At 56.0% G+C, this 15937-nt stretch overlaps 1 protein-coding gene across 5 annotated transcripts; it reads right to left on the reverse strand.

The window, feature by feature from the left end:
• Positions 1-1537: 1537 nt before the first annotated feature.
• Positions 1538-14338, reverse strand: Adam33 (ADAM metallopeptidase domain 33). 5 transcript variants are annotated; one of them, XM_023718628.1, is made up of 21 exons: positions 14138-14338; positions 11952-12031; positions 9468-9544; positions 8005-8080; positions 7730-7806; positions 7470-7647; positions 7166-7231; positions 7014-7085; positions 6764-6930; positions 6593-6677; positions 6392-6522; positions 5853-6030; positions 5653-5739; positions 5343-5538; positions 5102-5207; positions 4815-5013; positions 4647-4724; positions 4467-4575; positions 4254-4389; positions 3112-3203; positions 1538-3016 (listed from the first exon to the last, which is right to left on the reverse strand). In XM_023718628.1, the coding sequence occupies exons 1-21, from the start codon at positions 14247-14249 to the stop codon at positions 2940-2942; spliced, it is 2379 nt and encodes a 792-aa protein (XP_023574396.1). In that variant the 5' UTR covers positions 14250-14338; the 3' UTR covers positions 1538-2939. The 5 variants fall into 5 exon arrangements, with proteins under 5 accessions (XP_023574396.1, XP_023574398.1, XP_023574399.1 ...); XM_023718630.1 differs by lacking the exon at positions 7014-7085; XM_023718631.1 differs by lacking the exon at positions 3112-3203 and having other exon boundaries at positions 1538-2818.
• Between the last annotated feature and the right edge of the window lie 1599 nt (positions 14339-15937).

The raw sequence follows: 15937 nt of genomic DNA on the forward strand, positions 1-15937 counted from the left end.
TTCTAACCCTCCTCTTGAACTCTGTTCTAGACATAGATCATTCTGACAGTTGTAGAATTGAAGGATTCTGCAGGGACTCAGTGGGACTTCTAGGGTGTGCATGTGTCTGTCTCTGTCTGTTTGTCTGTATGCATTTCCCCTTCCTCCTGCCTTTGCTTCCTCTCTTTTTCTGTCTTACTGTGTAGTTCAGGATGGCTTCAAACTCATAGCAATCTTCCTGCCTCAGCCTCCCAAGAGCTTAGAGTCAGGCATGTACCATCATGGGATGATGAAGTGGATGAGGAAGGAAACTCAAGAGTGAGGTCTGATGATACAGAGCATGCGTGCCCTGCCACCTGCCTGGAGGCCACTACCACTCGGCATGAAAGCCTCCCTTCTGGGCCAGAGATGATATAGCTCAGCAGTATAACTGCCTGCCTGACAAGCACAAGGCCCTGAGTTCAATCTCAGGTACCACAAAAAACAAAAACAAAAAAACCCAATAGTATCCACTGTACCTTAAGTCTCGGAGGTTCAGACACCTCCTCTAGAAGGCCAAGAATGGGGCAGATCTATTGACCATCTTTTCTTACTTTCTCTATTTTGTGATTTACCATCGTGGGGCTTGCTAGCTGAGGAGAAGCCCATCACTCCAAGTGCTGTTCCACCACTTGTGCCCCAGAGCAGCCAGTTGAGTCCATCACAGGACCACACACCCAGGCAAATGTGCCCTGCCTCAAATCAACCCAGGAGCAGTACCAGGCAACAAGAGCCCAGCTCTGTACCCCAGACCCTGGCAGGAAAACCCAGCCAGTCCCCTCTGTCACTCCGCCCTGCCTGGCCTCCAGGGAAACCACTTAAGGGCTTGGCCTCACCTTACCAAACCTGCTGCTCCCAGGCACCCGAGTGGTCCTGCATACCCCCCACCCCCCGCGAGAGAACTGTGAGCAGCAATTTCTCCCACAGAGGCTTTGTCTCCTCCAGTTTTCACTCAGCCACCTCCTTACACTACAGTCAAATGGTGCCCTCAAGACATGAGGGCATCAGGAAGCAGCTGCACTCAGTCCCTTGTGCTTGGGCACTGAAGCAAGTAATGGGATAACGACAGCCTCGTGCTGGCTGCAGTACAGGCTTACGGTAAATCTTCGTACCGGCACACAAATGTTTCTTGCTTTTTTTCTCAATTTTTTTTGGCTTTTGTTAGAATATATATATATATATATATATATATATATATATATATATATAATTTAGTATAGGGTCTACAGGGTCTCACTACACAGATCCAGACTCATAGTGATCTGCCTGTTTTCAGCCTCCCAAACACTGGGATCACAGACGCATGCCTCCATGCCAAATCTCATTCGCCCTCTCAGCACACCCAAGGGGCAAGTCACCACAGCAGGCCAGGGATCGAACCCCAGTTCCTAGGCCTGCCTAAGCAGGTGCTTTAGTCTGCTAAGCTATCTGGCCAGTCCATCTTGTTATCCTATTTGCATTTTAGAAGGAGTTTGTGAAGCTCCTTTTAAAAAAAAAAAAAATGTCTTGGAGTGTTTATTAGAGCCATGAAAAGTCTAGAGAGCTGGAACTGCCACTTCCCTGGCTGCCAATGGTAGACTACAAAGATTCCCCAATTTTTCACACTCTCTATAAATAAGGTCAGATGCCTGTTGTTTTAAGCAACTCAGTGTTGGAGGTGATTTTCTTACACACCAACAGCTGCCTGAGATCACTCAGCAAGTCTGGCATGAGTAATGGGAGACAAGAATGTCCAAGGGGGCAGGAGAGGCAAGCAAAGGGGTAATTCAAGCTGAGCAAACACCCTCCTGAGCGTGGGTGAATCTTGGCTGCCACTGGAAGATCTACCCACCACCACCAACCCAGGTGGCCTTCACCACACCCCAAGGGGTAGAATTCACAACAGAAAAGACTCATAGCGGCCCCAGGAAGCCTGTCTTCTGACCACACTGCTGCCTTTCCTGATTTGGCTCCCCTGTGAATGGGGAAAGACTGAATGATGTCCAGGCAAAGGGGACTGCAAAGGACCACATCCTCTATGCCTCAGTTGGAGACCTAAGAGTTGTGGTGGGGGCTTTGAATGTGGCCAGGGCACAGGACCTGGTAAGAGGAAACTGGAAAGGAGGTCCCAGTGATCTTGTGTGCTTGTTTGTTGGCTTTCTTGTCTGCAAGGACCAGGCTCCAGGAAATGCAGCCTCCTCAGAAATGTTAGGCTCCAGGAATCCCTGCCTTCCACAGAGCTGCATGGAGCGAAATGCCCAAAGGAGACACAGTCAGGCCCCAGGACAGAGGGCTCCCTGCTGGGGGTCAGGGACTATGGGACCTCAATCCTCTTCGGATGGATTCTTGGCTTGGAGGCTGTACCCAGCATGCCCCAGCCCTCAGGAGTAGGGACAACATCAGCCAACTTCTGGTGAGGCTCTGGGGTCCTGGAGTGGCTGGAGCAGAGTTCAACAGGGCAGGAAGGAACCTCCAAGCTTTGGACTGCGCAGGAGATCAGCTGACTTGCTGTCTGTCCTCAGGATTCAAGTTTCTGGAGTGGCTGTCAGTGGTCACCTGTACTCATCTCAGGAGCCACCTGTTCCAGATCTTGGCACCTGGATTTGACCTGCCAAGACTGAAGAGCCCCAGGCTGCAAATCATATGACAGTGCCCCTTGTAGCCGTCCGTATGGACCCAAGACTCAGGAAGAACCACAGCTTCTCTCTTCCCACCCAAGGGCCTTCCAGCACCCTGGTCTCCATGATAGCAGTTTCTCCAAGAAGTCATGTCTCATTTCCACACTAACCCAAAGCTAGATGCCTGAGTTGGGGACAGTAAGCTAAGAGAGAAAGAGGTGAGTGGCTGAGGAAGGAGAGGGAGAGGGCTTGGCCTCAGGGCCAACCCTACCTTGGAGATGAAAAAGGGTGGCAGGGCTCAAGCTTCTCAGTGTGGCTGCTGGGCTAGCGTAGAGCTCTTAGGGTCTGGGAGCAGCAGTGGAGAACAAGCGTTATGAGCACTGTCATGGGAGTCCCCGCAGCTGGGTGGGGTACAAGGTGCTGCAGGCAGCTTGGTGCTGAGTGGTGAGGAGGGGGCCCAGGGCAAGAGCCCATTCCCCTCTGGTGCCTCAGTTACCCAGTGGCTGGGGGTCTCCGGTGGTCCTGAGGCTCAGCTGCACAAGGCGAAGATCACCCAGGCTGTGGTCCCTGCATGAGCTATCTTTGGGCCTGAATAGCAGGATAAGAGGCCAGCAGGTGGGAATAGTGACTCTGAGCAGGGCACTGGGTCTCTGTCATCTGAGTTTCTGACCTTCTGCTCCCAGCCACTCTCTCAGGCTCCTCCCTGCCTCCTCTTGAGAAAAGCCCTTGGAATCCAGGCTTTGCATGAGATCCATGGGCTCTGGGGCTGCCAGCACCTCCTCCCTCCAGCCCTGCATGTCTGCCCAACTCTGGCACCATTCCTTCCTCTGGGCACCCTCTAGATGTTGGCATTGCTCAGGTCCCTTAGAGGGCTAGATGTCCCCTTCCCCAATGGGAGCTGCACCTCCTGTGCTCCTTGCCTTGATTACCCTGCTGCTCACAGGAACTCCACGTTATCTTTGGTGACCCTTGCCCCATCTCTCAGGATATTGTCCCTTCCTTGATAGCTCATGCCAAAAGTTCCCTACCCTTGAGACCTTACTACTGAGCTGTGCCAAATCCCTATCAGTGGGCACCCAGGGCCTGGCTAGTATCCTGTCCCACTCATGATGCCTTCATTCAGTTGGCCCCGAGCACTCCCAGGGCAGGGTCTCAGACACAGTCACAGGGTCCCTGCAAAGGGACCACTGTAGGTTGATCACACTTAGTACTATGGAGCCCTCTTCCTAGGTCACTGAGATTAGGGTTCAGGGCCATGGCACAAGAGCTGCCAGCACCATAGCTTATCAGTGGCACAGAAGGCAAAGGGAACTTGAAGGAGGTGACAGAAGTGATTTAGGCAGAAGAGGTGGCTGAAGGCTCAAAACTCAGGAGACAGCTGGAGAGGCCTCCGGAGACAGGGAACTTGGGAGCTGGAGAAAAAACTGGCCAAGACAGGAGACTGGAGGGGCAGGGATGCCAGGAAGGGAGAGCAGGCCACAGCCTGGTTCCAGTAGGGAAAAAGATGCACACCCTGGGTCCCACTGCCCCCAGGGCATTCTGTACCTGGGGCAAAGCTGAGGACCCAGCCACCTCTCCTAGCCCCGAAGAGCTCTGAGGGCTTAGCCTCCCACCCCCACTTGAATGCTCAGAGCCTACCCATGGCTTTCAGGGTCCCTCCTGCATCGCTGGAGGTAGAACCCTGGGAACTGGAAGCAGCACCAGGCCAGGCCCACCCCAGGTAGCAGAGGCAGCAGGAAGCTGAGGAGCACTGCCAGCAGGAAGGTGTCTCCATCTGCAGAGGACAGGGCACTGAATTCCTGATCAGGCGTACCTCTGGGGGCCCTGTCCACCTGTCCCTCACTGGCGTACTTTCAGGCTGCACTGGGCCGCTGTCCACACTACCACCAAAGCCCAGCTTGTCACAGAAGGGCGGGGCCCAGCCTGGAGAGCAGTGGCAGTTATGGTTGCTATTGCAAACCTGCAGAGGAGAAAAGGAGAGTCATGTGGAGTCAGGGACCCCAACATCACCCCACTGCTCAGGCCACTCACCCCATGGTTGTGGCAGGCAGGCAGGCAGTGCTCCAGCTCCTGGGAAGAGGTGTTTTGGCAGTGTCTGTCCTGGCACACCTATGGGCAGAGTGCTCACTATGCAGTGAGGATGACACTTTTCCCTGTGAAACTCAAGTGGCCAAGAGGAGTCACGTGACCAAGGCTTACCATTCTAGGTCCACACTGAGTGCCTGACTGTACCAGGCCCAAGTCCAGCAGGTCCAGCTGGGCATCTGGGAGTGTCAGGGCTGCACGGCAAGCTACTTGGTGGCCGTCTAAGTAGACCTTAGACTCCACAGGCACAGCTTGCGCCACCAAGGGGTTGGGCTCCCCACCCTGGCACTGCAGCACTCCGCAATGAGCATCCCTGGGGAGCAAGTGGAGGGCAATCAACCTTGCAAGTGTGGCCTTCCTGGACCCACGCACAGCCGTGGCTCCACCACTGTGCCCCTCACCTCTGAGCGCATGGCAGGAAGCGGCCTGCACCATCTCGGCCACAGTTCCCAGTGGCATCTCCCACGGTGTTCACCTGGAAGCAGACCTCAGGGGCTGGGCGGGATCCTGAAGACAGAAGCACCGCACTAGGGCAGCACAGCCGGTAGAGTCCCTGAGAGCCTCAGTTCTCTGAAGACTCTGCCCACAGGAGGAAGCGACCGGCCTGAGGAGGGGCCAGGGTGCGGGGACGCATGGTCTCACCAGGCCCCCAGAGCCGCTCGCACTGCTGCTCCAGCGTGGGGCACGCGCCGTCCCGGCAGTAGCCTTGGCCCCCAGCGCAGGGCCAGCCGTCCAGCAGGTAAACATCGGGGGGACAATGGGGGGAGGCTCCCGTGCAGAACTCAGGGAGGTCGCAGTCGCCTGCAGCCCGGCGGCACAGCGTGCCAGCCGGCTTCAGCTGAGCAGATGCCCCAGATGAGACCAAGGACAGGGACAGATGTGAGCCGAGCTCGCTCTGGGTCCGGCACGACCGCGCAGAGCCAGCACCCAGCAGGGACCAGAGGGCGCTCACCAGGCAGCGTGCGCAGCAGTCCCCGTGGGCACAGTGGGCTCCCGCACGCAGCGTGCAGTTGTGGGCGAAGCAGCAGGGGTCGAGACACTGTTAGGGTCAGATAGATGAAACTGGGCGAGGTGCGGGCGTCGTGCCCCAACCTCCGGAAGGAAGCGAGAGGAGGGCCGGGCCGGTCCTCAGAGACCCGCAGCGGGCCTGACCTGGCCGGAGCCGCAGTCGCACTCTTCGCCCGCTTCCACGAAGCCGTTCCCGCAGCGCGTGGGCAGCTTTGGGTGTCCGAGCTCTGGGACGTCGGAGAGGCACGCGCCGCCCCCCTTGCGGAAGAAGGCCCGCAGCTGGCGCCGGCTGCAGGCGCTGAAGACGCGCGGGAACGGGCGCCTAGGGGCGGGGAGGGCGTCGGGAGCGCGGGACACCCCAGCCCCGTGCCCAGGCGCGATGGGAGGCAGGGGACTCCGGAGGCAGAGCCCAGAGGGGAGGTGACTTAGCCCGAGGAGAGGAAGGAGTGAGGTTCAGGGGATAAGGGGGAACAGCGACCCAGCGGGGCTCCTCCTCTTTGCGGCAACCTTGCTGGGTTACACACTTTTCATACTCGCGAGAATCCACTTGGCCTGTGTTTTTTCACTCATGAACAACCAAAAAGACAAGTGGTTGTCACCATCCCCACTTTACAAAAGAGAAGCCGTGAGCTAAGCAAAGCAGCACGCGGGGAACAAGCCCGGCCCCGCGCACCCGCGCGCACCCGGTGGCCGCTGCCATGACGCAGCCGCCTGGCTCCGCGCAGCAGCCGTCCGGGTCGTGGCTGAGGCCCAAGCTGTGGCCGATCTCGTGGGCCATGGTGGCCGCAGCGCCGATGGGGAGCTCCGAGTGGTCCTGGCGGTATGTGTGAGTGTCACTGCGGGAGCGAGCTTTGCTCAGCCCGGTCCCCGGGTGCCCGGCTCACCATGCTCACACCTCCGGAGCTCTCAGCGCGGCACATTCCCTCGACGGGCGCCAGCCCCACGGTGGTGCCTCGGAACGTGCGGCCCCTGAGAGCAGAGCACGGCTTGACCAGGAGAGGGGCCAGGGAGGTCCAGGCACCCTGCCTGCCACCCACGGGGTCAGAGACACCCACGTCAGCAGCTGTGTGGAGTCGTGTGGCCGATGCGCCCATAGCCGCCGGCGCCACTGCAGGAAGTCCCAGAGAGTGGCATTCGCATCGGGTGTGACACGGCTGCAGTCCTGTTCTGTCCACACTTCCAGGCCAGTCAACACCACCTGAATGTCCAGGGTCCTGAGGATCTGAGGAGGGGAGGCGTGAGGCCCTTGGAGGCGGCCCCCCTTCCCCTGTGCCCTGCCTCACCAACCTCTCCTGCCTCTCCAACCTGGTCTACATAATTGGCAATCTCCAGGAGACGCTGTTTGGTGTGGTTCAAGTTCCTGTGCTGGATCAAGAACTGGGAAGGCAGAAATCACCCAAGTGATGGGCTGTGTTGACCCTGCCCAAGCCCTGTCCCGACCCTGGGGCTGCCCTCACCAGAGAGTGGTCGGCGACTAGGTACAGCTCCAGGTACCTCGGGCCCCTCTGGGTTTCCCGTCTCTCCTGTGGAGGCCAAATGGTGACCTTGAGTGGCAAACCACTGGCCTTCAGTCCTGACCAACCTCAATTCCCAGAAAGAAATCTTAAAAGTTGGCTAGAACTTGTTTCTTCAGCCTCTGAATTAAAATACCAGGACAGGTGGCCTCTGGCCTGAGACATGAATCCCTGTCTCCTCTGATTTGGGGGACTACATGGGCACACTGTGTTTGTTCCTCCTCCCACCAGGGTCTGTGCCCCTGACCCTGCTCTGGGGGGCAAGAGGAAGCCTGGCCATGCTCCCTTTGTCCCCAGGTTCCCTGCTGCAGATCCCTTTCCAGATGGGCAGCCTCTCCATCCGGAAAATCCTGTGCGTTGAGAGGTCTTCAGGTGGCCAAGGGTGCAGGTAGTAGCTGGTACTGCTATTGAGCCAAATCAGTCCCCTAGGTGCAGAGGGGTGAGAGCTGGGTGTCAGGGAGCTCTTGCCTTAGCTTGGACCCAGGCTCTGGCCCCAGAACTGCTCACCTCATCCCGGAGCAAGTGCTGAGCACGACCCAGGAGTTGGAGAAGCCCCTCACTTGCCCACGGTGGTAGCAGTGGTCCTGGGGAGGAAAGACTCCGGCCCTAAACCTCAGCCAGGGCTGAAGCAGAAGGAAGGCAGGTAGGACAGGGAGGGCAGGGATCTGGCTCCAAATTCCCCTAGGATTGGTGATGGGGAGTTGGGTAGGGAGAGTGAAGGGCTACCTCGTGTGCCATCCCCAGCACCCTCGCCCTCCTCAGAGCCCATAGACATGTCTCACCATGTGGTTGGGGATCAGCACCACTGGCTGCCCGTCTTGGCTATAGTGGGTTTCTGTGTACCCTGGGGCCAGCAGCCTGCCGGGAGAGGATGTTCAGGAATCACACCAGTCACCCAACCTCCTCCCGGTCTCCCTCCCTGAAGGCCATGGAGCAGCTCTAAGAGTGAGGTACCCTTAGAAACACCTTGAGTTAGACAGAGAAAGGCGAAAGTCAGAAAGAGCTCTCTTGATGGCTTAGATGTGGAAGGTGGGAGCAGGAAAAGCACCCAGAAGGAATGCAGGAGGGCCTGTGTTCCCAGGGGACCTGCAATAGGCAGGTCAGGAGGGGAAGTTTTCAGAGATGCTCCTGAGAAGGCGGAACCTACAGCCACAGGAAGTACGGCTGCTTCTGGCTGCCTACCTCTTGGGTACCCAGACTATACTCTCATCTCCACATCCTCTCCTCAGACCTCCTGTGGCCCCTCAGTGGGGCTGTCTGCCTGCTTCCAGAGGAAGCAGCCCACACAAGCTGCTGCCTGCTCCCCTTTGCAGGCGTTCCACATCCCCATTATCTCTAGGACCTTTTCCTCAGATCCCTTCCTCCTGGAAGGGTCAAATGGAAGCTAATCCCTCTTTAAAGAAAATTCTTGCTGGATGTGGTGGTGCATGCCTACAATCCCAGCAATCAGGAGGCTGAGGCAGGAGGATTCTTTTGAGTGCTAGACCAGCCTGGGCTACAAAGTGAGCCCAAAGCCAGCCTGAACTACATAGTGAGACCCTGTCTCAAAAAGACAAAAATAAATAAATATTTAAAAAAGAAAGAGAAAAAGTAAATACTGACTCCAATTCACTGTGGCCTCTTTAACTCCAGACCCCCAGAGACCTGCGGTACCTGCTTTTCCACTGCCCAGTCATTCCTCCAGCTTCTCTAGCCTCACTTCCCACTGTGCGTGGGAATGGATGTATTCGCATCCATGGAGCAGGTGGATAAACCCTCCCTGCCTGCTCATTCGCCAGCCCAGGATTTTGTTGTGAGTGTTCAGAACCCAAGACCCTAAAATCCCTTGTGAGGTGGCCTAGCTGGATCTCCTAAACTCATCCCCCCACCACTGTCTTTCTTGCAGATGTGGACTCTACAGACAGGATAAACATACTGACGTCCTGAGTGTGCTTTGACCCTTGTTGCCCCCATCCCTTGCTCAGCCTGCAGAGCTGTCCTGTCTGTGCAAAGTGGAAACGGCTGAGAGTCTTCTAACTGAACACTAGGGGGCGGCCGCTGGTCTCCACAGGGAGCTGCCCCGCTGCTGCAGAGCTGGATGTAGCCTCACGTGGGGCTCGCCCAGCCTCAGCATCCACCTCAGCCTCCTGGGGGCCAGCCACAGGCCAGGGTAACTGCTGTCACTCGCACTCCTTCTGAGTCCCTTTTCCAGCAGACTTCCGCAGGGGTGTTCTTGCCCCTGGCCGCACCACAGCCCCGTACTCACTGGCTCTTCTCCAGCTCAAGCAGGAGCACCTGGCCCTCAGCCTCCAAGGCCACCAGGCCTGAGTCTGGCATCAGGATCTAAGAAGAAAGAGTGCAAGTTGAGAAGGGAGCAGGAGATGTGGAGTGGCTCTGAGAAAGTTCACAGGGACAGCAGCCCCGTGCGGTCACAGAGGACATACATGGACAGGCATGGGGTGAGAACATCCAAAGAGTTCCCAAACTTGGGGTATTTGTTGTGACTACAGCCACATAAAGTGCATAAACAGAGTGCTGGGGCATCCCAAGTCCTTTCTGGAGGCAAGGAGCCCCAGAAGGGCACCCTGCTTACCCAGAGTTGCTGGCTTTCCCTTGGCCTGCCTTCCTCTTTTGTGTCAGAAAGGGCACGACCAGGACAGAAAGATGATGGAGTCCAAGGAGCGACATTGGGCAGCTGGGGCTCAGGCCTCCTTACAGTCTCTGTGCTGTGTGGGGACTTGTTTCTGTATCTCCCTTTCGGAGGCGCTGGGGCTGGGACCCAGGATCATACACAGGCTAGGTCAGTGCTACCGCTGAGCGGCAGCCCAGACGCTGTGTCTGCACCTTGCTGACAGCCCTGAGAACGCAGACTTCACTCCTTCACCTCTGGCTCTGGCAAACTGCCCTGCCCTCTAGTTTTCCATAGCTCCAGCAAAACCACCCCACACCTGAGTCCCAGAGTAAACACGGCCTCATCTCAGGCTTTCACTGCGAGAAATCAAGAAGGCCTTCTCCTCACCCTCTTTGCCTCTTCCACCTCACAGAGCACCCAATCTTGCTGCCTTGTCCACTCTGCCTGGCCAGAAGCCCAGAGTTGGAATCAGTTCAGGAAATTCTGGGGGGCTGCTGCATGTTCAGAATGTTTTCCCCACCTTGGCTGGTCCTCTCCTTTTATCCTAAAATGCACCAAGTTGGGATCCAGGCCAGAGGACTCCTCTGCAGGTGGCAAACAGACAGCCCTCATTTCCCCAGCCAGGCCCTTCAGGCCCAGGCATGAGCTCATGTGGCTGGAATGCCACTGGTTTCTTGGGAAAAGTTTGCACTAGGAGAAAGGCAGTGGCCCAGATGAAAGGCCACGCTTGAGGTCCCTGTCCCTCTGCAGCCCCTACAGCCTTCTCTTCTTCCCCTCTAGTAAGCTCGCCCCTGCCCATGTGCCTGTCCCCCTCCAGTGTCCTGCCCTAGAGGATGCCCTGCCAGCTCAGTCTCCTGCCTGGCCTCCCTCTCCCAACAGGCTTCCTGGGTCCAGAGGCCAGAGCTGGCAAAGCAGTGCTCTCTGGGATTCTCCTGTGCATCACAGCCCAGGCAGATGGGGAGGCCCACAGTTCAGGTGGTCCTGCATGTGCCAGCCTGCCCTTGTACTAAGGACGTCCACAACCATATCAAAGCACTGACCAATACAGTGGAGGCCCTGAAGGTCTAGAGATCCTCAATGAAGCCCTAAGTTGGGGCCCCAGTTTTCATGGAAGCACCCTCCTGTCTTTGTCCTCACTGGACTTGGACAGTGAGGCTGTGCCTTGTTCCCTGGAAATACAGAACTGAGAGCTTCAGACCTCAGCAGGTCTCAGGTTTATGGGCCCAAAGAGCTGTGTGGCTGTGGGCAGTTTTCCAAGCTTTCTGGGCTTCAGTTTGTGCCTCTGTGAAATGGGCTTGCAGTGCAAATGCTGTGGCCTGCACAGAAGGGGCACAGTTTCTTTGGAAGAATGTAATGAATGAGTACGAGTTGGGGGGAGGCAGGACAGATGTTTTGGAGAAGCATACAGAGTGGGCTTGCATCAGAGCACGGGAGAGTGACACTGCCCCTGGCCACAAGTGGACTGCACAGGTGGCAATGAGGCTGACCTGTCGGAACCCTCAATGGAAGGGCTTGGGAGGGACAATAGTGTACCCACACAAAAGTGTCACCTGCTTTGGTAAACTCAGCCGAAGGGAGATAGTTTGGTGTCTTTTTTTCAATTTTTCTTTTATTAAATCTCTCTTCAGTTGTCTTTATTTTTTTTTAATATTTATTTATTTATTTATTTATTTATTTATTTATTTATTTAGTGTGTGGCCAGCTCAGCCCACCAGGGGCAGGCGGGCTGGCATGTGGTGCTGGAGGATTGAACTGTGGTCCCTGTGCTTTGCTTGGCTTAGCTTGTTCTAAGTAGGTGCTTTAGACCACTGAACCATCTCACCAGCCCCAGTTTGGTGTCTTTTTGAAGAGGCTCCTGAAGAGCTCAGGCCTCCCAACTTGGCCTATCTCTGCCTATTGGGGGTGGGGTAGTCTGAATAATGGAGGGACGGAAGAAGGGCGGGGACTGTGCTGAAATGACTTCCATGTGTGCAGGCTGGCGCCATCTAGATGTGTCCCCACTGCACCCCCTGCCCACCCAGGGAGAGCCACAGAAAAGCTGTCAAGCTACCACTAAGGGAAGGGCAGAGGGGTTGGGAGACCCCAGACCCTGTGGAGGAGCAGTGACAGGGCACTGACCTGCTCTTCCAGGGTGACCGTGCGCCAGGGTCGTACATCCAGGAACCAGTGTGGGGTGACTGGCTCTCCAGAGGTGTTCCCTGTAGTGAGGACAGTGCAAAATAAGAGGGGCCTTAGAGGAGGAAGGAGTGGGGACAGCAGGGGCCAGGGAGGGAGTCACAGAGGTCCCCACAGGCAGGCTCCATGCCCAACACTCAGGGTTCAACTTGGGGATAGGCAGGCATTCCAGGGACAGCCCTGCACCTGAGAAGTCACAGATGAGGGACAGAGAAAGACAGGAGCCTGGGAAGGAAGAGCTCAGCTAGGAACCTGGGAGCTGCCTGAACCTGGGGGAGAGGGGAAGGGGGACAAACTTAGGGTCAGAAAGGAGTGGGAGTCAGAGGTCACAAGAAAAAGGCCCAGGCACCCAGTACAGAGGGGAGGGGTGGGAAGAGGCAGCCCTGGTATTTTTAGCCTGGGCGGCAGATGCCTTTAGAGTGAGAGATCTGCCAAGAGGCTGCCAGATGTTGCCTTGGGAGTCCACTTTGTGCAAGGCTCCTCTTGAGCCTTGATGCTGGTGGTAGGGTTCCTGGGGACCCTGACCCAGAAGCCCCTATTTTTGTGTTCAAAGAGAGGAGGACTCAGGGTGCAAACTGGGTCCTCCTAGACAGGATGCGCCTGGAAGACTCTAGGGGCATCCTGGAGCCGAGCATTGCTGAGAGGGCCCTGGAGTACTCTTGGGTGCTCCTGCCTTCTCCTAGCCAGTTTGACAACCCCTACCAGGAGGCTGCAACCAGGCCAGGGAGATGGCTCAGTAGAATAAGCGCTTGCCCAACAAGCGCAAGAGCCTGAGTTCAATCCCTGGTCCTGCCAAAAAACCCAACCAACCAAACAAACAAAAAACAAGAGGCTGCAGCCAAGCCTCACACCGCTCAGACACTCAGTTCCCAGAACAAGCCTGTCTTCCAGAAAGGACAGCTGCCCACCCACTGCCAACAGCCCTCCTGGGTACTCCTGCTCCTTTTTCCTGCACCTCCTCTTCCAGACCTCAGGCATGGAAGCTGCTTCAGGAGTCAGTACCCTGCTCCCTAGGAGCCCATCAGGCAAGTGGGGAAGGGGAGCAGGAAGGCTCTAATGTTGGGGGTTCTGAGTGGGTCTGGGCAAGTGCAAAGAGATCACTGAGCCCAGAAGGGCTTAACCGAGTGTGGAGAACACAGGCTTTGCTAGCCCAGGCCTTGGAGGGTACAGGGTATGGGAGCAATGTGGTCCTGCATATGCTTGCTACCCACCTGCACCTTGGCAAGGGGCCAAGATGGAGCTGGGTTCTCAGCTGAGGAGAGGAGTGGGAACAGACAGCCCCCTCTCTCCCTAGAGTCCCATCCTACCTCCTGGCCCCAACCTAGACCTATGAAGGTACAGAACAGTCGAATGGCTAAGGATGATCCCCGAAGACATGACATCTGTCATCTCCCCCTTCCAGGCCAGAACAGATCAGGCACTCAAACCTGTGGGTCCCCACCATGGAATTGTGGAATTTGAACCCTCTAAGTTGCCAACCAGCCCATGCCTCCCTTTTCCTTGTTGTGTGCCCTTTCTGCCCTCCTGCCAGGTTCTTCTGGCAAATCCTTCCAGCAAGCGGCCCCACCTTGCAGGGAGTCAGGGAGCCTCCCTTGGAAGACTCTGCAGGCTTCCCAGACACTGCCAAGCAGATCCCTCTGTTTGTAGAATCCTTGTCTGTCTAACCAAACAAGGCAACTCTAAACAGTACACACTGCTGCCCAGGCCAGGGGTGCTGGGGAGCCTGGGGACAGCAGGTGCTGCAGGTGGGCAGTGCAGGACTCCAGGGGCTCAGTGGGCTTGGGGGTCCTGGGGAGGAGACCTGCTGGCCCTGGGCTCAGAGACACAGCAGTGTTCACCCTCGAGTTGCGACACTAGAGACTCTAGGCAGCAGGCCCTGAGGCTGGGCAGCTGCTGGGTGACCCTTTGCCTCTCTGCTTGGCCCCTGGTAAGAAAAAAAAAAAATGTAGGCCCATGCCACGAGGGTCCCTGTGCAGTTCTCCTAGTGCCCACCCAGATCATCTGGGGTCCTGTCCTCCCTAGCAGCCGGGTGCCTGGGTTTCAGCACCTCCCTCTGCAGGCCAGGTCTGGGGGCTCACTCAGCCCCACCCTGCCACCCGCCTACCCCTGGGGCCAGCCCACATCCTCACCTGAAAGCACCCAAGCGCCAGGCCCTGGCCCTGAAGACAGCAGCAGCGGCAGCAGTGACAGCACCCACCGCAGTCCGGGCGACCCCCGAGCTCTCAGGATTCCCCTGTCCATGGCCGCCAGCTCCACCCCGGCTGGATGGAAGCCACCTTACACCCGCGCAGGCCACAGGCGGCCTCCAGTCCGGTCCAGGCCCTGGGACCCCACCGGGCCGCGGGCGGGAGAGGAGAGCAGGAGGCTGGAGTGGGCGGGACCGCACCCGGCCCTCGCGGGGCCGAGGGTGGGGTGGGGTGGGGCGGGGCGGGAACCGCGGGAGACCACAGCTGGATGCGGGGCCCAGACCAAGGATAAGAGCGCCCCCTGAGCGGGTTCCTGGGACCAAGTTCTGTCCTCGGTCCTGGTCAGAGCAAGAACCCCGCAAGGGTTTGCCAGGTGCTCCAGGGGAGGAGCCCATCAGGTGCAGCTGTCTCCAGCCCATGTCTGTGTGTGCACGGTGCAGGTGGGCAGCGCCAAGCCCGGCGGTTCCAGAAAGGGCGATGAGGTGGGACAGGTGCTGGAAGTAGCCCGGCCCTGCACCCTTGACCTAGCAAGGGGTTAGAACTGTATAGTGCCCTGCCCTCCAGCGTGGGGAGACTTTCTGTCTCAGGAACATCTGTTTCGTGTTATAAAGGCTTGTTTGAGTACTAGATACAAAATATTCTAATAGGGAGGGATGTTAATTTTCAAGATCTGTTTGTTGCTGAGAATTTGGAATAAGTGATTCTGTTGGTAAAAGGCTCAACCAAGGAGAGAAGCCTACACTTTTGTGATTCAGACAACAGAAAGCCTGATCGTGTGTGGCACTGTGGACCCCCGCCTCTAGTCCCAGCTACTCCAGAGGCTGAGGCAGGAAGATCACTTCAGCCCAGGAATTCTGTCAGCATGGGCAACAAAGCAGACCCCATTTGGAAAGTTTTGCTTTTTAAGTAGGATAAGATGCTTAGGGAAAAGTCTTCCAATAGCTTCAGTCTCCATCCTTTCAAGCATCACTCCCCACAGGAAATTGCTTAGTTTTTTGCATAGGCTTTTAGATTTTCATATATACCCAAGACAATAGGACTTTTTCCTCTTATAAACATTTTTCTGCCCTTTGACTTTTTATTTTAGTTGATTCACTTTGGGTTTTTAAAAAATTCATTTTAATGAGAAAAAATAAAATAGTTTCAAAACAGATTAGAGGACTGGTTACAATAATTAATATATTGTATAATGTTGTCTTCGTAGTGGTTATTCAGGGGACAAGATGCAGACATGGTATCTTGTCTAAGCAAATATTAGTACAAACCTTTATTCTCAATGAACTAAGAGAAAGTCACTGTCTATCTATCCTAACTCTTGTGTATACATATGTGTATATATATATATATATTTCTCTTTGTTTTCCACAACAAAACAGTCCTTTATTTACACTTGTGTAAAGTTAGTAACACCTGACACTAGGTTGCCTGGCAGCTGCTGGCTGACCTTAACCAGACGGGGTGCTCATCTCCGGAGTGAGGTAGCTTGTTTGCTTTAGGCACTGGGCCAAGTCCCACCTACACATATTTGGTCGATTTCCTAGCTTCATGGCTCCCAACATAACCCCTTTTTCATTTTGTTTTGTCAGAGATGGGTGTTCCACTGCACTTAGAGAAGCTGTATTTGGAGAAGTCTTTAAAGGACCTTTTCATACTTGAAGCCAGTCTAAAGATTGCAGATACTTGAATTCAGCAAAATAACCCAATATAGTCCAATAGTCCATAATAGTAGTGGGTTATCAGCAG

The sequence above is a fragment of the Octodon degus genome, unplaced genomic scaffold, assembly GCF_000260255.1.
Source record: "Octodon degus isolate 3935 unplaced genomic scaffold, OctDeg1.0 scaffold00060, whole genome shotgun sequence".
In the NCBI taxonomy this organism is placed as follows: Eukaryota; Metazoa; Chordata; class Mammalia; order Rodentia; family Octodontidae; genus Octodon; species Octodon degus.